At 34.1% G+C, this 22704-nt stretch overlaps 6 protein-coding genes and 1 pseudogene across 7 annotated transcripts; 3 read left to right on the top strand and 4 right to left on the bottom strand.

Moving 5' to 3' along the window:
* LOC104792908 lies at nucleotides 1141-2591 on the top strand (annotated as a pseudogene).
* Nucleotides 3692-4416, top strand: LOC104699346 (putative BTB/POZ domain-containing protein At2g40450). The gene is made up of 2 exons (XM_010414665.1): nucleotides 3692-3836; nucleotides 3935-4416. Exons 1-2 carry the CDS (start codon nucleotides 3692-3694, stop codon nucleotides 4414-4416), a joined length of 627 nt encoding a protein of 208 aa, XP_010412967.1.
* On the bottom strand, nucleotides 6029-7933 carry LOC104792907 (transcription factor SCREAM2). The gene is made up of 4 exons (XM_010519168.2): nucleotides 7607-7933; nucleotides 7042-7173; nucleotides 6736-6906; nucleotides 6029-6297 (listed from the first exon to the last, which is right to left on the bottom strand). The coding sequence occupies exons 1-4, from the start codon at nucleotides 7682-7684 to the stop codon at nucleotides 6220-6222; spliced, it is 459 nt and encodes a 152-aa protein (XP_010517470.1). The 5' UTR covers nucleotides 7685-7933; the 3' UTR covers nucleotides 6029-6219.
* Nucleotides 13155-15759, top strand: LOC104792905 (uncharacterized protein At2g40430). Its single transcript, XM_010519165.1, has 12 exons — nucleotides 13155-13410; nucleotides 13668-13840; nucleotides 13955-14009; nucleotides 14101-14126; nucleotides 14237-14320; nucleotides 14422-14532; nucleotides 14632-14726; nucleotides 14814-14936; nucleotides 15022-15144; nucleotides 15275-15341; nucleotides 15431-15510; nucleotides 15589-15759. The coding sequence occupies exons 1-12, from the start codon at nucleotides 13242-13244 to the stop codon at nucleotides 15593-15595; spliced, it is 1113 nt and encodes a 370-aa protein (XP_010517467.1). The 5' UTR covers nucleotides 13155-13241; the 3' UTR covers nucleotides 15596-15759.
* On the bottom strand, nucleotides 15621-17663 carry LOC104792906 (probable ubiquitin-conjugating enzyme E2 21). 2 transcript variants are annotated; one of them, XM_010519167.1, is made up of 4 exons: nucleotides 17325-17663; nucleotides 16996-17044; nucleotides 16370-16467; nucleotides 15621-16156 (listed from the first exon to the last, which is right to left on the bottom strand). In XM_010519167.1, exons 1-4 carry the CDS (start codon nucleotides 17371-17373, stop codon nucleotides 16107-16109), a joined length of 246 nt encoding a protein of 81 aa, XP_010517469.1. In that variant the 5' UTR covers nucleotides 17374-17663; the 3' UTR covers nucleotides 15621-16106. The 2 variants fall into 2 exon arrangements, with proteins under 2 accessions (XP_010517469.1, XP_010517468.1); XM_010519166.1 differs by having other exon boundaries at nucleotides 15621-16061.
* On the bottom strand, nucleotides 17719-19766 carry LOC104792904 (putative sodium-coupled neutral amino acid transporter 7). Its single transcript, XM_010519164.2, has 5 exons — nucleotides 19260-19766; nucleotides 18969-19121; nucleotides 18672-18878; nucleotides 18105-18570; nucleotides 17719-18013 (listed from the first exon to the last, which is right to left on the bottom strand). The coding sequence occupies exons 1-5, from the start codon at nucleotides 19624-19626 to the stop codon at nucleotides 17884-17886; spliced, it is 1323 nt and encodes a 440-aa protein (XP_010517466.1). The 5' UTR covers nucleotides 19627-19766; the 3' UTR covers nucleotides 17719-17883.
* Nucleotides 20096-22249, bottom strand: LOC104792903 (staphylococcal-like nuclease CAN2). The gene is made up of 8 exons (XM_010519162.2): nucleotides 21935-22249; nucleotides 21652-21707; nucleotides 21448-21562; nucleotides 21258-21368; nucleotides 20916-21160; nucleotides 20650-20809; nucleotides 20501-20569; nucleotides 20096-20387 (listed from the first exon to the last, which is right to left on the bottom strand). The coding sequence occupies exons 1-8, from the start codon at nucleotides 22079-22081 to the stop codon at nucleotides 20292-20294; spliced, it is 999 nt and encodes a 332-aa protein (XP_010517464.1). The 5' UTR covers nucleotides 22082-22249; the 3' UTR covers nucleotides 20096-20291.

The raw sequence follows: 22704 nt of genomic DNA, 5'->3' as shown, positions 1-22704 counted from the left end.
TAAAGCTAATGACACGAAAACAGCAAAGATATATCGGTTTTAACATAAGATGCGCAATGATCATATCATTAAGACTTTAGTTTGAAATGATGAAACGTTGACATCCCATTTTAAAAAAAATTCAAACCGAATATGTCATGGTGAGTAAATAGCTACAGCTTCCTGCAATTTGCATCTTCCTGTTTTCATCTCCTCATTGTGCTGTCATCCCTGTGACACTTAACTTTCGAAACCATTAACAAATATTACGAAAGGCGCATACTTTTTACTTTAAAACACTCACAAATATTTTCAATTATACCAACATCACCACTCACATCTTTGCTTTAAACGAATTCAATGGGTGTGATTACACTTTCATGAGTTAATATATCGTTTATGTTACCGTTAGACCCTTTTCTGAAACAGAACAATTTAAGCCACAAGAAGATAAATTCCGAATTTAAATCTCATATCCCCTTTTCTTCCAAACATCCTAGTTGTACCAGATATCCCCTAGTTGTACCCTAGTTGTACCAGTTGCATCCCGCATAGTACAACTAGGGTACAACTAGTTGTATCCTAGCTACTGTGTTTTTCGTTGAACACTTACTGGTTTAATTATATTTAACCTTTAACAACCTTTATTAAGGGTAATATTATCTTTTTAATATTAAGGGGAGTTTTGAGAAATTGTTTTGATGAAAAGGGGATATGAGATTTTGGTCCATAAATTCCACAGTTTTATATAGTTTTTGTTTTTTTTGGTAGAAGTTTTGATATATAGTTTTGTTTTGTAGTTAACATTTTTTTCTTTCATAAAAATAATGGGTAAATTAGCTTAGTAACCAAAATAAAAAAAAGTTATAGAAGAATAAACACCATATTTAAAAAAATTAGAAAATAATTAACTCATTTTTTTTTATAGTTATGTTCATACTTTTTTAAAAAAAATCTAAAATTTTCTTTACTGATATACAACATGACAACAAATCCATAAGGAAGTAATTTGTTTTTGGTAAAAGTTAATAAAAAAACCAGCAAGATGGGTCAAAACTATTTTACCAACACTCATCGGTTTAGTTATACCGAGCGAGAATCAAGTTGGATTTTAATTTTATCTGAACAAACAGAATCTGTTTGTTTATATATCCCCAAAATTAAAAAATTAGGTCTTTTTCACTCCCTACCCTTCAGTGGGTTTTGTCACTGCCGCGTGACAGAGAAGCTCGTCTCCGGTGAAATCGATCAATCAGTCCGTTGAATCCTCTATTTTGACCGGTGTCGAGAATTCCGCCGTAACTATCTCCTCGATTGTTCTGTGGTACTTAGAAAACGTTTCTCAATTCTTATAGAATTGTATAAAAAAGTGCTCTTTTTCTTAATGTCGATAAGTTTGCGTTGGTTACTTTACTTTGAATTTTTTCTTTAAAACATGTATCTTTGCTTCGTTTTGTGGATTTTTTGTTTCCTTATTTTTTTGGTTGTTGTTGTTGTTGTTGTTGTTGTTGTTTCACACCCTTGAAACTGTCGTCTTTGTGGATTTCTTAGTCTCAGGAAGGGAAAAAGTAAAAAGACTTGGATCTTTTTCTAGAAAGTGACTTGTTGCTCTCTCTCTCTCTAGTCTCTACTAGTTGTGTAGGTCTTGTAATTCATAAAAACTTGTTTTTTTTTTTTTTTTTTTTTTAGTCTTGTTGTATGCTATTGTTTAACATGGTTTACCCAATTGATTTTATCTCCACCATAGTCAGGTTTTGGTTTTGCAATGGCAAAACAGCCAAGCAACAAAGATGTTTTCTTGGGTGGATTTAGGAAACTATTGACAGAACAGTGGCAATCCGATGTTCAGCTCAAGGCTGGAGACAGTGATGATGATGATGATGAGGCTGCAAAAACTAGCTATCTCTGCCCACAAACTTGTTCTGGTAACAGTACCCCTTCTCTTCTCTTCTCTTCTCTTCTCTTCTCTCTTAGTGTTAATAATGCTCTTCATTTTTAAATCTTGTTGTGCTGAACAATAGATGGATTTTTTTTTTCTTAAATAGGCAGCAAGGTCAGAGGTGTTTAAGAAGATGCTGGAACCTGATGGGATCAAGGCTTCGGCTAATGTAGTAGAGACTATCACTCTCCCTGAGATGAAACATGAAGAATTAGAGGCTTTTGTTGATTTCATCTACAGCGTTGATGGGTCCATTCCTTCTGAAAGTCTCAAGAAACACGCTCGGTCACTCTATGTTGCAGCAGATAAATATGATATACCTCATCTACGTGACCTATGCAGAACCGAGCTTATATCATCTTTGAGTTCATCAAATTCTCTTAGCATCCTTGAGCTCGCCCAAATCCCTTTTGACAAAACCCTCAATAATGCCGCCTTCACTTATGTTGTAACCAATATGAGTGCCATTGCTAGTGGTGAGGAGTTCAAGCTGTTTGTGGTCAACCACCCAAATCTTGCCGTGGAGATAATGAAGGCTTCTTTAATTTGGCTTAGTATTAATACCAAAAGATTATGTGGTTTCTGTCGTCAGTACGTCTAAAAATAAACATTCTCTTGTTGTTTCATCTCTTTCTAATAAACCGATTTATCCTTTGCAAGTGAGTTGACATAATCGTGCATAGTATCCAAAGTTAAGTTTGCCAATTCGTGTCTAAAATACAATGCGCTGCCTCTAGGTAGATTTATTTAGTATGTTGTGAAGGGTTGCTTATATAAATGCAGTTCTTTAGCTCTGCGAATGTCTTACAAACAGGCTCGATGATCATGATCTCTGCAACAACTTCATCCGTAAGAATTGATCGGAGTCTAAAGCATCTCGTTTTGTGATTGATGATGTCCATCCTCAGTTTTGACTACGTACATCTTAAGTCAAGCAAGATCAGTTTCATGTCAAGTCTTCCCTAATTTCACACGATCAAAATCCATAACACATAAACTGTTTGTGGTAAAAGTTTTTAAAAAGAAAAAAAAAACAAAAAACATCAAATTTAGAAGGAGTTTGCCGAGCGTCGAGAGAGTTTCTCGATTTCTGCCGTAACTTTCTCAAGAAGAAAAGTAAACGTGAAGAACAAGGACAATGTTCTAATCCATAAAGAAAAAGGAAATTTTCTGATTCCTATTAGAAGTATAATAGGTAGTTTGCTTGTTGTATAGCTTAGACCCTAGTTCTATAAATAGGATGCTAAGACGGTCAAACAAGAGAAAGATTACCTAACCAATAAGTTTTACCTTATAAAAGCTAAGAACCTAGAGAGAGCTTGAGGTTTCTTGAAAAATTTCTAAGATAGGTATGAAAATTGTTTAGAACAAACTTGTAAACATATTTTCTATTAATCAAAAAGTGTTTAGAGAAACCATTGTTTTGCTTTGAATATTGGTAGTTCTCGCTCTTACACTTTCTCCTCGATTGTTCTGTGGTACTAGAAAACGTTTCTCAATTCTTGTAGCAGTTACTAACTTAATATAAATAAGAGTAGTCTTCTTCTTCTTCTGGTAGATTTCTATTCAAATTTCGCATGTCGACAAGTTTGCGTTGGTTACTTTACATTGAATGTAGTATACACAATTTTTCTTGAAACATACATGTCTCTTTGCTCGCTCCTGGAATTTTTTATCTGAGCTTCGTTTTGTAAAAACTTGTTTTTTGGTATATGCTATTGTTTAACATCGTTTCCAATTGATTTATCTCCACAGTCAGGTTTTGGTTTTGCAATGGCAAAAGCGAGCAACGAAGATGGTTTCTTGAATGGATTTAGGAAACTATTGACAGAACAATGGCAATCCGATGTTCAGCTCAGGGCTGGAGACAGTGATGATGCTTCAACAACTATCTTCGCCCACAAACTTGTTGGTAACAGTAACACCCTTCTCTTCTCTCTTAGCTAGTGTTAATAATGCCTTTCAATTTTTAATCTTATGCTGAACAAAATATGGAAAATTTTCTTAAATAGGCAGCAAGGTCTGAAGTGTTTAAGAAGATGCTGGAACCAGACGAGATCAAGGCTTCGGCTAAGTTAGAGACTATCACTCTCCCTGAGATGAAACATGAAGAATTAGAGGCTTTTGTTGATTTCATCTACAGCGTTGATGGTTCTTCCTCTTCTTCTGCCAGTCTCAAGAAACATGCTCGGTCACTCTATCTTGCAGCAGATAAATATGAGATACCGCATCTACGTGACCTATGCAGAACCGAGCTTGTATCTACTTTAAATTCATCAAACGCTCTTAGCATCCTTGAGCTCGCCCAAATCCCTTTTGACATAGTCCTCCACAAGTCTGCCTTCACTAGTATCCAAACCCATTTAAACGTGATTGCTAACTCTGATGAGTTCAAGTTGTTTGTCGTCAATCATCCAAATCTTACAGTGGAGATTATGAAGGCTTCTCTTACTCGAGCCACTACTAACAATCGATGCCACTGTTATTATTGTGGTTAATGCGTAAGGATAGATAGACCCTGACGATTATCTTCTTTTAGGCATTGAAATTATGTGGTTTACTTTTGTTATTGAGTGTAATTAGATTTTTATGTTCGCTGCCACAATTTTTTTTAATTCTGTATAATTAAGTTTTTTAACTTCAAAATTTTCATGGTTATCATATAGTGTTAGTATATTTTTTTTGATGTATTTGTCGGCTGACACTGACTTTTACGCTTATTCTTAATATGTGATCAATAGATTGATGAGCTTTATAGTCCATTCTGTGACTTGAGGAGGATATATATTACCTTTTTTTGAGGGATAATTGTTCGTCGGAAATTTCAACATTTTTTTATTGTCAAAACGATGTTTGTATCTAGTACTCGTTTGTCATTGTTTCTTATTCTTTTTTTTTTTTTTTTTTCNCTCAATCATCGATCACGGCGATTTTTTTTTTGTTTCTTATTCTTTTATTTTGATGTTAGCTAAATTCGTCTAAACTGTGTAAGGATTTTTTTTTGTTTTACAATGGCTAGCTGCATTCATCGAAGATTGATTCAACTTCAGCAACACTTTTCAGAGATGACAAACGACGAGCTATATACGTTTACTGAGTTCGTATACAAATTAAGGTTCCCGATACAAAACTGTTGAAGCACGCCCGTACTCTACATAGCTTCAGAGAAATACAAGAATCCATATATACCTCCAAGAACTTTGCAGAAACCAGCTCATCGCGCGCCTCCATGGACTTAGTTTTTTTTTTTTTTTTTTTTTTNAATGTACTCTATATACTTTATAAGATACAAATTACAACTGAATTAATTATCAGCAATACCATGCAGCACGTGATCTTGATGAAAAGTGTTCAATTCATATTTCTTTTACTTCGAAAAATATATATATATATATGTTTTATCAACACAGTAACCAATATAAAATAAAATTTTACTATGGATCGTACGTGTTCAGGTTGTTTCCGTTCCGTTCGAAATCAAAGTTTTTGATCGAAACATTATTTTGAAAGTTTTGATCCGGACCCGCTATAGATTTTCATTTTTAAACTTATCTTTCATTTTGATCTGGTATGGATTCAATTGTAACGTTTTCTTCAATTGTATTAAAAAATTAAAGTATTTATAAAATTCAAGATTCATTCGGTCTAAAATTGGAAACTTTTTAATTTGGTAAGAATAGAACCTAGTTCGCTAGGATTGAGGAACCCCCTTAAAAAAACATGAGTTGCCTTATGCTAAGTAAACCAAAGTATCACACTTAATAGTTAGTCGTGATTTAGTAATAGTGGATGGAATGTGTAGAACGGATACGTTTTACTTTCCAGGTTTTCTGGAGTTATTTTGGTCACGTGAACAAAGAAATGCTTGTCTTCTTCTGTAGTAGAAAATAAGTTCACTAATTAATATCATCTGACCAAATCCAAAATAATTAAAGTTTTAGTCTACTGAATTCAGAAACAATGCTCTGAGCGTTTTCTCTAAATGATATTCTGATCTAACATATGAAGAAAATTTTAACTGTACTCGGTTGATATGTATCAGTTTGGTGACTAATATATACGTACTGGCTATATATTGAATTCGTATTTTCTATTTGCATATGTGAAATATATATAGAAACATACCACTGATTTTTCTTCATTATCCCTTTTTAGGGGAAGATTCAGAGCTACAAAGATGGACAGAACAAAAAAAAGGAGCAAAAATACTATAGAAATTGTGTTATTATATTTTGTATAATAAGAAATAAATAAAGGTAAAAAAAAAAAGTGGGTCAATCTAGATCTGTGGATCATTGCTTTCACCCCAGCCAGCTCCTCATTGCATCTGTCACTGCCTGTTTCACTGCTTCAGCATCCATATTCTCTCCTTCTTCATTCTACATTTTTATTATTAACAGTGACGTAATCATCAAATATATTATTCATGCCAACACACACATATATCGACATAGACAACACATGTTTTTATATTTTGTATGCGTGTGCGTGTGTGTGTTGAGATTGCCCACTTTAATTTATAATATTCTGAAATTTGCACCAGCAAAATCACAGGCATTAATTTTCAATGTATGTAATAAAGTAAGTGAAACCACATAAAGTTTCGTAAATTCATATGATGACACCATTGTAGAATCAGCACTCTTTTTTTTTTGGACAAAACAGAATCAGCTAGCTCTTTTGTATCAAGAACTTCATACAAACATTGTCCAAATCATATATTCGCAAATCATTTTAATTAACGACGATATAGAATAAATGTATACAGATATATATATATATATATATATATGAGGTGTGGTTATGAGATTAATTACCTCGACTCCCATGGCATGCAAGCTAAAGGAGTCGGTACATGTAACCCTAGCTTCAAGAACGTTAAGCCCAATATCCTCAAAGGCTTCTAATACCGAAACAAGCATCCCTGGCTGATTCTTCCCTGAGAGTATATTTATCATAAAACCTTTTTCTAGGGTTTCCACTGTTACCTATATAAAAAAAAAGCCCAATCTTAATGAATCTCTCAACACTGTCACACAATATTAATCACCTACGTACGTACTTAATTAAGTACATAACGGATCCAAAGGAAACATTATATCTGTATGTTTGTGATTGTTTACCATTGGTGTCGTTGGATCCGTGGGCTCGCTTGAAGATTGCTCTGCAGTAGGGCCTTCGTTGAATCTTTCGACTTTCTGCTTAAGCGTTTGGATATATTTTGATGCATCCATTATGATCGATGTATCGTTTTCCTGTCATCAAAACACGTGTGCCCACACACATATTAGTAGTATATACAACATCGCTAGAATTATCGATGTACCATAAATTAAAAGAGAGAATCCATCTCAATTCATAAGTTGGCCAAATATGTATATCCTGTTTGCAATAGCATACGTGATCTTCTATATATGATTAGAAAAGGATCAAGTGATTAGCCAAATAAATAAATAAAAAGCAAACTTGAATATAAATATCAAAAGGGATTCAAATATAAATGATCCAAAGGGACGAAATTGTGATTGAGTGAAAACACAAAGCTATATATAGATCGATTAAGATTGTGTGTGTGCACGCGCATGTGTGTGTTAAAAATAGGATTTATATGCGTATACATATGATTGCGTTTATTCTCCGTCGGACAAAATCAAAAAAGAAAGAGAGGGAGGGTGATGTGATAATTACAGCATGAGAATTAGTGATCGAACGAAGCAACTGAAACTTCTCTTGCAAAGAACCTCTCTTCTGTTCTCTCGAAACCATTCTTCTTCTAAGCTTTCATTAGCATCTTCTTTCGTATTGAGCTTCCTCGACTTTGTTTATAAATATATAGAGGAACAATGTGTAAATATATATATGAGAGGGAGGAAGCAGAGATCTTAGATTAAAATTGTTTATAGGATACTCTCCCCTCTCACATGTCTGCCTTAGTCTCTCTTGATCGCTACAAAATATAATATACGGACAACTCCGATTTGTATCTCGTGAATTACTTGCTTGCCTCTATGTCTCAATAGACGATATTCTATTTAATATTCGATCCAATTTTTATTTTTGTTTTCTTATATGATTATATTATCTTATATTTATACAATATTTCTATCATATAAATGGTCGTATAAATATACGTATACGTGTCTCTACCTTTTACCTACCAACTTGAATATTGTAAATTAATCAATGTTTTTATCGTCAATGTGTATTGACGGTAAACTCTCACTGTAATGAACTACGCTTTAAATGATTTACTCTGTATTTATTGATGTGATTTTAGTTTCTTCTGTGTCTAAATACTATTCTAACGCCTCCAAGGAAAATCACGATAATTGATAACAACTATCGCCAGCTTTAAATTTTGGAAACCGATAAAACAGATAAATGATTACAAAACTCCATTTATATGCTTATATTGATATGATGTACACTTTCAAAGTCATGTAAAAAAGTATATGTCGATCATGAAAAGGACTTTTTTATGTATGTGTATAGGGAATACTAATATATTTTCTTAAGAAACATGTTGGTCATATGATGTACTCTTCAAAATCATGTAAAAAAGTTTATGTTGATCACAAAAAGGACTTTATCATGTATGTATATATACTAATATTTTTTAAAAAAAAATACATATAGCAAGCTAGTCATTTAACTATAAATTCTAAACTCAAAGTAATTTTCTTCACTATATATATATATATATATATATACATATCTAAAATGAATAGCATAAATTAGCATCACCATCTCTTATTTTCATGGAATTTAATTATATTCAATGGGGAAATAAAAGACATGCAAGTACCATAAATTACTACCAATTCGTTATCATTGCAACAACAAGAACAAATCATTTGAACTTGTGGACTAGGTTGCGGTTATATATATATGCGCCACTTGAATAATCTTATAATAGGATAATTGAATAGATAGTGAAAGTAAAAATAAAATGGGACGAGAAAGGGAATGATGAGCTCGTGATATATGGGGGGAATAATTAATATTTGTGAAATGCATATTAAAAGTAATCGAAAATAAAAATTTTGGGAGCATCGAAAGAAGTGAAGGTGAGGATAAAAGCAAACAAAAGAATGTTAGTTGTGATTTTGGAATGCCTCCAAACACTCCTCACGGGGATCTTTATGAACAAATACCCACACATATATCCTCCTCTCTCTTCACCTATTCCTCATCTCTCTCCTTGTCCTCTCTACCGCGCTCTCTTTCTTTCTCTGTCTATATGTATATACATTAGATAAATGTATTTGCATGCCGTATACACCGCGTATACATGTGCATGTATGCATTAACAATAATACAAATCCTATTTTTGAACAAACACCAATGTTAAGTCACATCTTTCAAACACATATATCTTATAAAGGTTGATGCCTAACAATTTCCCTTCACATTACATATAGAATGATTTGATGGATCAATCTAAAAAACACATCTATCAAGTTACTCGCGCGCAGCATCCTTATGTATAATTATACGATGTTGTCCGTATATGTAAGCTGCGTATAGATACATGTACGTATATAAGTTTGGATATATTAGCAATGGTATAAGATGTAGAACATTGTCTATATAGGAGACGGACAAACAAACGTACCCACCAATTCACATGTGTGCCAATTAATCATCACAACAAAACAACACTCTACACACAAGTCCCGTTGCTTCATCAAAACCTTTTTCTTTTACGTCTATAGCTTCATTCATTTGGACATTTTACTAATTCCTCTCCTCATCTTCCTCCTATACGCTCTGTTTCTTTTTCTTCTTTATTTTAGGGTTTGGTGCAAACCCCTTGATTTTCTCCGCCTCTCGTCTACACTATTATTATCCATGTGTATGGTTCCATATATTGCAATATATTATATACATATTAATTAAAATCGAATGGTAGAGTTTTGATTCGTAGTCCTCCGCTTGTCATATGGTAGGTGCAATATATACATAATTAACAATTAAATTATGTATGCTGTCATGATAACAAGCCATTTAGCGTTAATCATATACATTATATTAAATATTTCTGTAGACACAATTAACGATTTCATCGTTCTAAAGCACAGCTGATCAGTAATATAAATTTGATAAATTAGTCATAATCACAATTGATGATTGTTGTTGACTGGCTTGGACCGGATCGCGACACCACATCATCATGGTTCCAAATCCAATTTGTTTCTATAGGAATGTGAATATCATTAACATGGAATGTGAGGTTTACAAAAGAGCTTAACCTATAACTGTAAACTTGCCAAAAAAAAAAAAACAGATTTTACAACCATTGTTGAGTGTCAATCAACAATACTCATATATTCCTAATCCAATGTCCACACACACACACATATATTTCGATTTCAAAAGTTTAAATGTTAATATCTCTTGCAGTTGAAGATAAAGAATAATCTGAGTAAGTATCTATGATAAACTATTAAACAGTTTTTACAAACAAAATCTTTTGTTTCAAAAATAATATTTCTACGGAAAAGTCTACCGTTATGAACCAAGTCGACGAAATTAAGCTACATATAAGTCAAGTGTAGTTAGAAAGATCAATTTATTCGTGTTATATGGGTTTCTGTACATTTACATGTTCAAACTCTTATACACAGTGTAACTAGTTAACACATGACGTAGTTGAGAGGTAATACATGCATATTGTATCTAGATAAATATATGCATAGTGGAGTCTATACACTATTGTTTGTTCAAAAAAAAGAAAAGTGGAGTCTATACATATTGTTGCTCGGTTTATACTCCACTATGTATAAACTTTATCTTCACCGCCGGCTATACATAATGTAGTTGGATTATACATGTTCGCAAACCGTAATATATATACTATTAGTTTTCAATGTTATATAATTTTTTTGACTGGAAATTAAATCAAAATATATGTGAAATAATATGAGTAAACGTACACTATCTGTATATTTATAGAAAGGAGTCAGAGGTCAAAAAAAAAAAAAAAAAAAAAAAANGCTATCTACATCTGAATTCTAATGGCTACAGAGAGTTGCATTGTCATCGTTTCGCTTCTAAAAGTTTTGGCTTAGATATGATCATTTTAGAAAGACAAGTATTTTCCTATCATATTATCCATTTATTTTATGTCATTATGTAAATATATATTTTAAAATAAAATTTGTAAAAGAGTCTCGTGTTTGTGACAGCTATATCTCTTTTGTCTTCTCCTCCATATGAGTTATATTTTCTTGCCCGAGACAATTGATGTTAGTATCATTTTGGTTTTACAATACGCACATAAAATCATCTTACAAACGAAATTAATGAAATTCAATATTCATAGTCAGTACTCAGTAGTTCCACTTGCGAAACGATCATTGGTTTATTTCCTACGTATTAGGAAGAGGCTTCTGATTGTACTTGTAAATTTATACGTCCAACTTATACAAATTATTTATGAAACACTATAGTCATTATCAGCTCAAGCTAAAGGTATTCTATAAATTTTAATCAATTTGAAGACAAACAAAAAAAAACAAGAACTTTTAAAGTTATTGTGGATTAAGAATAAATTTTAACATAGCTACCAAAAAATAAGAATTTTTTTTTTTAAAAAAATTTTTGTAAAAAAAGATTTGGTATACCGATACAAAATATATATTTTGTTATCATACCAATTTAATGATATATTTGAAATATAGAGTCTTAGGTTTTTGAACAACTGGCAGTGATCTAAGAAAACTATTATAATAAAAGAGTTGTCTTTCTTTTGATGTCAATAATGTTAAAAGAGTATAGGCTAATCAGTTTACGTTGTAAATTATATTTCTCATGTCTGATTAAAAAGTGTCTAGCGATCATCGTGACATTATCTCTCGTTGTATATCATCTCTATGTTGGCACATCAATGTTAAGGACGACTCATTAATTAAACTCCAAGATATAACATATTGGATGGACCATACGTGGGATTCAGATGAGACCAAAAGGACAAAATAAAATTGAACATATCTTAAGAAGAATTTACAATAATATGTTGTAGTCAGGGTTTAGCAATTTGATCTACCCCACTCTCCTCTTGAATGTGACAAAAGAATCAAATGAGAATTAGGTCACGGGGGCGGCTTTGTGCTATCAAACATCACTCATTTTTTTTTGATTTTTAAAACAACTCTTTTATTTTCGATATTTGGTATAGTATTTTGATCAAATAATAGACATTGCTCAATCATTTACATCCTCATATAAATATATATCAGAATACAGTAGACGAAAAACAAACGCGTTTATCATTAAGTTTTTGACTACATATATGCTTTACATGTAAATAATGCGTGATCGTGTGCATTCCTAATTATAAACTAATTGTAACCAAGATTTTTTTCAAAACTTATTTATTGGAATCCCACAAAAATGGGAGAGAAGAAGTGATAACACACGTTAACAAACATCTGCTCTAGTTTATTTTATTAAACTGGAATCAGGTGTCCGATGTGCCGTGACGCCAATTTAATCTATTCTTAAGAACTGATTTCATCCTTTTTCACAAAACATGCATTTTTTTTTCGTTTTCTTGGAAGACAGGTTACATAACGTACGACTGCCTAATTAATTACTCTCTTTGAGATTAATGACTTCAAATTTTGGATAGCACAATATATGATTATGTGTTTCTAATTAATTATGCTCATTTGATAACCGTATAATGTTCAGAAAAAAACCGTACATGTTAATAAAGTTAGTATAGAAGACAAAAAAAAAAAAGAGGTTAAAATATAAGTCAAATCAAGTTGCAGAATAATTTTGAAGGTATTATTATCCGAGACTTATATTCATATGAATGCACAGATTGAAAATATTCATGATGTTACTTGAAAAAGCAATTTCCTTGATAAAAAAAAGCACAAGGACTTAATAAGTCAATTACTATGTATTTTTCGGATGGTAATATCATCATGATATCTATCTATGCGAATGAAGAAAAAAATATGATTGATGTATTAAATAATGGAATAATTATAACCATGAAAGTATGAAACTTATAATTTTTGGTTTCGTTAATTCTCTCACATATTTTTTAATTACCTGCTAGATTTTTTTTATATATATCTAATCGATCACTACAGTAAATAAAATCATGCGATAATTATAGTGAAATAATGTTTTGTTTGATGATATGGGCCCATTAGAGGGAAATGGAGCTACATAAGGCCCATAAAGTATATCTGTAAGCCCTACTTACTTACCCCTAGTGTCCTCTTCTTCAACCATCTCCTTTCCCTTCTCTTTCGTTTTCCCTTCGCGCCGCCGGTAGAGAGAGAGAGACAGAGAAAAAAAAAAAATGGGGAAGAAGGCGAAAACTTCAAGGAAAGGGAAAAAAGCATGGAGGGCTAACATAAGCACTGAGGACATTGAAGATTTCTTTGAGAAGTCTACCAGAGATGCTCTCTCCGGCGGCAACCTCTCCGCTGCTCCCAGCGAGGACCTCTTCCACGTCGATAAATCCCATGGTTTGTTCCTTTGCCCTTTAATATTTAGAGCTTGGTTTGAGTCCTCATATCTCAGCTGAAGTTTAATTGAGTTTTATAGTAATGAAATATGCCTTTTTAGTGTGTTTGTTTGATAAAGCTTACTTATTTAGCTGCTTCATTAGTTTTGATGGGAGTTATGAGAACGTTCATGGATGGGAGTGATATTTTAGAATGCAAAAAAAGAGTTATTTTTTTGTTCGTGAATTTGATTTTGAATGTGATATTTTGCGTATCAGACCTTCCGGTTAAGAGAAAGATTGAGAAACGTAGAGAGAGAGTGCTCCGTTGTGACAGTATTTTGCAGAAGAACCCATTTGTCCAGTTAGTGCCATCTTCAAAGCCAAAGTTGAAGAAAAGTAAGAAGGCAACAGTCGTTACAGAAGATAAAACATCTAAACAAGTTCAAAAGGTGAGTTTTTTTTTTTATGATATGATTTTCTAGCTTTATAAGATTTTTGTTGTTCGTCGTCTCTACATTGTTCTGGAGAGCTTATTTCATATGATGTTTTGTCTTTCTTTTCAGAATGTTGGTGACGATTCCTCTGAAATGGTAGACTTGTGGGATGATGATAATAAAGGTCTGTTAATGTTTACTTTCTTGTTGCTTCTTAATCATAACTTTTTCTATGTCATGATTTAACATTTCCGTTTCGAAAAAAATACTTGCAGGAGAACATGAGACCAATCCTAGAAAGGTAATGTGTCTCCTGTAATTGAAGTTGTTTGCTTTTGTTGTTTCTGTAATGGAGAATTTGTTTTGTTCGAGACAGTTACTCAGTTGGCTAGAATCTTTTCTTGTTTACAGATTTTCAAAAAACCTTCAATTATTCCAGCAGTAGAAATTGAACATCCAGGATGCTCATACAACCCTACAACTGAAAGTCACCAGGTATTTTATTCATTATTAAATAAGTTTTACAGATCTGAGCGAGCTTGTTTTATCATCCTAGTCTTGTGTGTGAATGTTGCATTCATTTCGTTTTATTGCAGGATATGTTGGCTGAAGCTGTTGCTCAAGAAATGCAGAAAGTTTACAAAACTGAGTTAGGGCCTGCACCTGTTCCTCTGACTATTGATGGAGATGAAGTCAGTGAAGATGAGGTGAGTCTTTTGCTTGTTTTGTAATCAATATATTAATGGAAAGATGAGCATTGTATTTGATAGTTTTAATCCATACGGCTTTTGTATTTACTATCTCAGAGGTACTTTCTTGGAGTGGACAAAAGTCTTGGTGATGGTGAAGATGAAGATGATGAAGAAGACGTTGAGAATGAAGTGTCAGAGGCTGGGAACAAGTAAGAAGCTCTCTAATTCTTGGAAGACAGTACTATTATATTTTGTTTACTTACTATTTTCATGTGTTTGAAATTCTTGTACTGCAGTTTCGCAAGAAAAACAAAGAGGGTTACCCGCGTGGAATTAAATAAGCGATGTAGGCAAAAGGCTCTGCGAAAAAAAGAGACAAAGGAAAAGGCTAAAAAGCAGATCTCAAAGGAAATTGACAGGTATTTTGTGATTTTAATATATCTTGATGATGTCTCTGATTACTTGTAAAATCACACCTACACAAAATCTTGTTTTACCTTGTAGCTTACCCAATATCTTAAAAGAAATAGCCCGAGAAGATGAGGATAAACAGAATAAACATTTACGACGGGTCGTCGCCAAGCAGGAAGTGCTGAAGATACGTCCTCCTCGTTTGGGAAAGTACAAGTATGAAACTAAATCCTTCTTTACACCTATACATTTTCTTACATTTTCAAGCTCATTCTAGTCAAATTATAATTTTGCAGTTCTGAAAATTGAATTTAGGAATACTGAGTCAACTGACTGTTTGTTTCAGATTTGAGGCTCCTCCAGTTCAAGTCCTCTTGACAGAAGAGATGACTGGGTCACTTCGTAAACTGAAGGTCTGTGTTCCCTGAATCCAACGTTTTTGGTCCTTGTGAAATTTCTTAGTGGCAAAAAACTGAAACAGTCGTTCTCTTAATTTTGATAGGCATGTTGCACTCTTGCAAGAGATCGATTCAAGAGCCTCGAGAAGCGAGGAATACTTGTGCCCTCGAAGAACATTAGAAGGTTAGTTCTTACAGCAATGACTGTACAGTGAACAAAGTAGATTATGCTGAGTTCTTACTATGATCATGAATTGTGCAGGTCTTAGAACTCTTCTCACTATCTGAGGCTTATTTGGGAAAAGCTTTTGGTAGAAATCAAGAACAAATACTGTCTCAATCGACTCATAATCTTGTGTTTAAACATTCAGTTGTTTTTAATGTTGTCAAATTTTGAGTTTATGAAAAAGAAAACAATAGATTTTGCGACAAATTTAATCGCTCATGAAGCAATAGTAACAGCGACGGCGCCAGGTTTCCCAAACGAATCCTTCATCGCGCCGGCGTAAGTCGTTGACTCTCCGACGAGCGTCGATTTCATCAGAAACCCAGCTGATACATTGGAGAGCCAAGCTATGATCACGACTATCGAAATAAATGGGATGACACCCAAAACTTTAAACGCCGCCGGAATGGATATAATCCCAGCTCCGACGATGCTCGTTGAGATGTTAAACACAGCTCCAGCGAATGAGCCATGGCTCTCTTTCTCCGATGATGATGATGATGAAGGCTCTTGGTTTGGTAAAAGAAGAAGAGATTTGGTTAACGTCCTCTATATTAGTTACGTGCATCGTAATAAATACATATTGCCCACTGGCCAGTGCCCACTGTCATAATTGCAATTAAGTTTACACAACAACTACACCACTGAATATTGAAATTTCTGAAAGGAACACTTCAAAGATATCTTTTGTGATGATAATAGTTTTATGCTCTATCATCTAAATCTAACAAAAATCAGCTATTAATGATATAACAAAGAAAAAAAAAATGTATCTGACTACTTTGCAGCATGATGGACAAAGCACAGGTGTACTTACTTGTAAGCTTGATCTGGACAAGAATACTTCTAACCGATGGTTGTTCTGTCTCCAAAGCATATGGACCATGTTTTGACATAAACTCCAAATTCTTCAACCTATGAATCAACAAATCCAAGGGTTTAAAGCTTGTATCTTTGATTAACATGAATCATCAACAAAGATAAACCTTTAATTAGCACACATTGCATGAACGTACTAACATACAACCACATTAGTAGTGACCCTTTAAAACAACTTTAGCAGAGATTGAATTTCTGACTACAGATAGGACATTATAAGAAAATAACTATGATATTATCAAAACATTTACCCCATGACAGAGATGAATAGTTGTGCATTAACAACCGATTCAATTTCTATAAGCTTCTGTAGTACCACGCAATTAAGTTTCTTACACATTTGTCAATCTCAATAAGAAAATTACAGATAACTAACAAAGCTTCTCAGAGCTTATTTACTTTGATTAGAGATAAGCAAACATCATTCTCGAATTGGTCCATACGACAAGCTCATGAACGCTTTGAGGTCTATTAAAAGATGCAAAAGAGACTTCCTTTCACAGACTCAAAGCTCAAAGCTAAGACCTTACAACAAAATTGAAACAAGAGTCATCATCTTCTTACCAAACTTTGGTTGAAAATTGCATCTTTGGAGGCTCAAATGGATACCCTTCTGCAATTCAAAAAAAAAGATCGGTTATGAACAAAACAGAACTCTAACACCCATAAACCCTAAAATCTCAACTCCTACACCGATTCACAATCAGTCAAGTGAAGTAGTCAAGTGATAACACAATAGCCACACATGAAATCTCAACAAAGCCCTAAGTAATCTGACACGAAATCAAGTGAATCCCCTAACTTAACCCAACCCCATAATCCCCAAAACATAGGTTCTAGGTCTTGGAATATCATAATCAAAGGCCTTAAAGTATAAGAATTTTGGTTTGAACCTGGCATGGTGATATCAATCTGAAAAGTTCTGCCTTCGTGCTTCGCCATCAGAGAGACGAGACGCGAGAGAATTGGATGTCATCGTCAGAATAGGATAGTCTGTAAAATTATCCTTTTTTATACAAACATGTAATCATAGAGACTACTAGTTCTCCGTAGATTAACACCATATGTTTCTACTCTATTCATAAAAACCCATAAGAAAACAAAACGGTTTGTGTCCTTTTCTTTTTGTAGCCAAAAGCAAATCTTTCGTTTTCCTGATTTTGATAAGCATGACCCTTTTCGCAGAGGCTGCATCTTGTTGTTTAGAGCAGGCTGTGAAATGGCTGCACAAGGTACTAAAAATATAATAAGGCTCAGCATGGCTTTGTTTGTCTTCTCACTTATGACTTTGCAAGAAAAAGAAATTTGATTTATATCACATTACAGTTTTGCAAATTTGATGTCACTACTTGGTTCAATAATGATTGTTTCATCAAACAAACGTAGGATAAATGTACACAAGCCCTACCATATTTAACAAATTGATGAAGAAAAGAGACTCCTGAAAGCTTTTCATATCTCTTCTGTTGCTGTGAAAGTGTATATATTTGTCGAAATGGCGATGATACTTGTGGCAACAGCAAGAACAAGCATTACTGAAGCTACAATCTTCTCTCTTAAAGTCGAGAAACCATTTACATTCCTGCCAGTTTTCAAAACACACCAAAGCAACTGATGAGATTTAAACTTGATTCATTCAGAATCACAGAAGAGGAATTAAGGGTTGCATATACCTTAGGACAACAGCAGCTGGAAAGATGAATGCTATAGTGACTGTAGAAGTTGATCCTAAGAACTGAAAGAAGTACCAGATGTCTGGTATAGCAATGGCACCCAAGAAACAAGATATCAGTAATGGAAAAGTGAGTCCGAAGAATCTTTTGTTGTCTTCCACCAAAGAACGCTTCATAGGGAACAATAGTTCGTCGAGGTTGGCTCTTAAAGAGAAGTTGAGTAGAGGAAACACAAGCATGAGGTGAATGGCATAGCTGACTCTAACAATGTCGTTTAGTAATGAACCAATGGAAGAATTGGTGCTTTGATCAAAGTTTATTAGAACATCTGTCATGGTGGAATCCCCAAACAGAAGGTAACAGAAAAGACCAGTAGCTGAGTAGATTGTAGCGCACAGAATCACAGAGACCCTTGTTGCTGACAGCACATCTAATGGATCTTTCAGTTCAAATCCGACTGGATGGACTACAATAATGTTTGTCAAAATCATAACTTTAGAATCAGGAAACTTCAACAGTAGTAGAAGATAGGTTCTTGGTTCTTAATTCTTAATTCTTGATACTCACCATTGAAATGAAATGTGAAAGCTGTTACAATAACAGGGGAAGCAGTAAAGAGACTAAAAAACGATAATCCACCATCGTTGAGGTCTGGAAAGAGTCTAGGAGTCTTTGTTTTCCCTTGAACGATTGCTATAATCGCTAACACCGAACTTATGACAACAAAGAGTAGCGCAAGCAGAAACGAGATTGCAGAACTTAATGCTAATCTCTCTACAGAAACCATCAACAGATGAAATCATCAGACAACCAATATGCATTGAGGTTTCATGAAAACTTGAATTGGTTAAAAAAGAAACGTACCAACACGTCTGCATAAGACTAAAGGAAAGAAGAGGAAGACAAAGATGAACAACAAACCAAAGAACCTCGTATTCCACCAATGAGAACCAAACCATTCTTGAAGAAGACCCAAATGTACAACCCCATCCTTTTCATTACCCGATAGAACATCACCTGACAGAGAGAGAGAAAACAATATCGCTTGTGGATCAATGCAATTCTCAAAGGGTTTTAAGGTTTGAGAAAAAGTCCCAATTTTTTTTCAATACCAAAATCAAATTTTTTTCAAGACCAAAATTGAATTTTTTTTACCTATGATAATCGAGAAAATAATCATAGACCCAAAAGTGACAACCATTGAAACAATCGTAACAGCGACGGCGCCAGGTTTCCCAAACGAATCCTTCATTACGCCGGCGTAAGTCGTTGACTCTCCGACGAGGGTCGATTTCATCAGAAACCCAGCTGATACATTGGAGAGCCAAGCTATGATCACGATTATCGAGATAGATGGGATTACACCCAGAACTTTAAACGCAGCCGGGATCGACATAATCCCAGCTCCGACGATGCTCGTTGAGATGTTAAACACAGCTCCGGCGAATGAGCCATGGCTCTCCGATGATGATGGAGAAGGCTCTTGGTTTGGTAAGAGAGGTGCTTTAATCGTAGGAGACATTTTTCTTCTTTGCCGGAGAAAGAGACTTTAACAGAAAAATTTCTCCGGCGAAGAAGAAATGGTTTAAAAAATGTGTTTGATTTGGTTTGTGAGAGAAGAGGAAGAAGATGAAGATTGGTTAACGTCCTCTATATTTTACTTACGTGGAATCGTTATCATATAATAAAATATCATATATGGAATTAAAAGTTTACACACAAACTATAACATGATATATAGTATATTTTATAGAATTTTTTAATAGGAAAATATACTTACTAATTTAACTATTTCTTCTCTAAGCTTCAAAATATCTTTTGTATAATTTTTTGGAATTTTAAAACTTGTTCTGTGATAATATTTTGTTTTTTAAGAAAAGTATAGTAACATGTTTTAAACTTGGATACTTGTGTGATATTCACACAGTATCACGAACTAGTAGGTGAGATGTCAACATGTCGTCGTCTGTTACAGGATAGTCGATAATTCATAGAGTTACTAGTCTATAATAATTTTCTATTTGGTTCAATAATGTTTTTTATCAAACGTTGGGATACATGTTACACACCAAGTCACTTACAATGGAATGGGATTAGAAAAAAAAACCTCAATAATCATAAATCTCTGAATGTTTTAAACGCTGATTACTTCAGTTTGCGTTTATATCCAAGCAAAGTCAATTATGTCTACTCACGCCTATTGTTCTTTCTCCAGTCCCATGGCTTCTCTGGATTTGAAGAAGCCCACAAACCAATGCGTTTATGCCTTGCCTCCTTTTCCCACTGATTGATTTCACACACAAACAAGAAAATGAACTGTTAATACTCAGAAAATACAATGCGTTTAAACTCAAGAGACTTGCAAAAATGTAGTACAAGCTTTCTACTAATCTTGCCTTTGCGAGAACGGTGCGCTTATCACAAGCTATGTAATGCCAAGCAAGACCTTTTTTTAGCATTTCCTCCTACACAAAAACCGAAAAAACGGTTTCAACAAAGTTTTTATCAGAACATAAGGAAAAGTATAGGAAATTACTTTTACTACCTGTACAAAAATCCCATTGCAGTATAAATCACCTAAGCATCGTCCATATTGATCTTCTCCATAAACTAACACCTTCAAGCTTTTCCATTGAACAATCTTAAGAAGCCCTTGTTGTGACTCTTTCCCAAACGGCATTTGGCTCTCCGGAGCATCTATTCCCCTATTTATTTTTCCATAACCAAACAGCTTCACTTAACAAACAATCCATGGAATATGTGATCTAACTGAGCTTTTTCTTAAAGGTTTAAGAGTGATTTTTTTTTTACTTTAGTCTAATTCTGAACTTCCGCGCAAGCACTTCCTCATTCCGAATATTTAGTACCCTGTAACCAGAATCAATGATCTTTTGGTGAAATTCATCTGCTTTTGGGTAATTCCTCTGCTCGCGTGCTTTAGCTCTTTGAACCGCAGCAAGATTGACTTCCTTTGGTACAGAAGATGCCACGACCGGCTCTGAAATACTGACATACACTGTGATGGTGTCTCCATCTGCCACAGCTTTTGGATCAACCTTGTTTTCCATTACACAATCTTGATCAGCAACATTATCAAATCCCAAAACTGAGTTTTTTTTTTCCTTTTATAATTGGTACTAAAGTAATACTAACCGGAAGCGTTTGAAATTCGTAAAGAATCCCTTCAGGCAAAGACACAGGAGCTTCAGCAGAGTGCTCAACCAAAGTGTGAGGCAAAGGGAGTCCATAGAAGGACAAAAGTCCCTGTCATATCCCAATACTCATCAATGTATAGAATCGAAACATCTGTAGTTATTGCTGCTACTCATTTCAAAAAACATACCTCAACATCAGCTTTCTGATTCTTTTCTAAGGTCTCAATAACAAGCCTAGTAGCTTCCTCTGCTGTCTGTGGTGGAGGTTTAGCTTGCTTCCATGCCTCAAGTATCTTTCTATACCTTATAGACATGGAAAACAAGAGTCACACATCAAAAATCACATAGTTTATACTAGACGAAACATGTAAACTAATGTAGTGTTGTTTTACCATTTTGCTTGAGCTTTTCTGGACGATTGAACATACCTCCCAAGCCCTTGAGGAACCTAGAAGTAAAGACATCATCAAAATCAATTTCTGATGTATCAGTTTAAGCAAAACCCAGTTGTATAAATTTTGTTACAATATTCTGAAGACCACCCTAAAGCTAAAGATCTTTTTGAACCAAATTCAGGTAAAGATCAGGTCATCAGAACTTTTCAACCACTTGATTAGCTAAAGCAGAAGAAGTAGATCAAAGGACACTTAGAAGTTTCAGTGAGAATATTAAGACCTGGTAAGTGTTCTCGAAGTTGAAAAGATCGTGAGCGAGAGCTGAAACACCGACGGTAGAGGCGGAGACGCTGTGAGGAGCGAGAGACTCGTCCGTCGTTGTGGGTTTGCAGCATTTTCCGTAGAGAAACGTAAGCGCGTTACCCATCTTTTTTACCCAATTTCAGGAATTCCAAAAAAAAAAAAAAGATTCTTCGATCTTTGCTAATACCAGAAGAGAAGAGAAGAGAATCCTACAGAGGAAGGACAAAGGAGCACTTGTCTCTGAAGTCTGTCTGAATTATTAAGTCAAGAGAAACACTTTAACTCTCAGTTTAAGTCATTTGACTAATAAGAAGAAATAAATCAATAATTCCAGATTTACGACATTCCCTTTTTAATTCCAATTTAAATTTGAACAGTTGACAAATCAATAGAGAAATTTGATACCACTTAAATAGTTTGATTAATCATTGAAAAGTAGTTGGTGAAAAACAAAAACTATTTACATAATTTTATGTTGAATAAATCACATTGTTTGTGGTCCATGTAAAACACCTTTATAAACTAAACTCCAAAGAAGAAGCTTTACAGTAAGTTGAGCAAAATTTAATTTACAATTCTTTTAGTTGAGTTAAACTCCAATAAATCACATCCCTTGTTATGAACCATTCGTTCTCCCCTGTCGCTAACACGCAAAAATGCCGATACAAGCCATGCTTAAGACCATTGTAATACTGAATTCTGGCATAATCCAAACTAGTTCGAACCGATATTGAATGAGACGACATG

Source organism: Camelina sativa, chromosome 6 (genome assembly GCF_000633955.1).
Source record: "Camelina sativa cultivar DH55 chromosome 6, Cs, whole genome shotgun sequence".
Taxonomy (NCBI): domain Eukaryota; kingdom Viridiplantae; phylum Streptophyta; class Magnoliopsida; order Brassicales; family Brassicaceae; genus Camelina; species Camelina sativa.
This window is presented reverse-complemented; position numbering and strand designations above follow the sequence as displayed.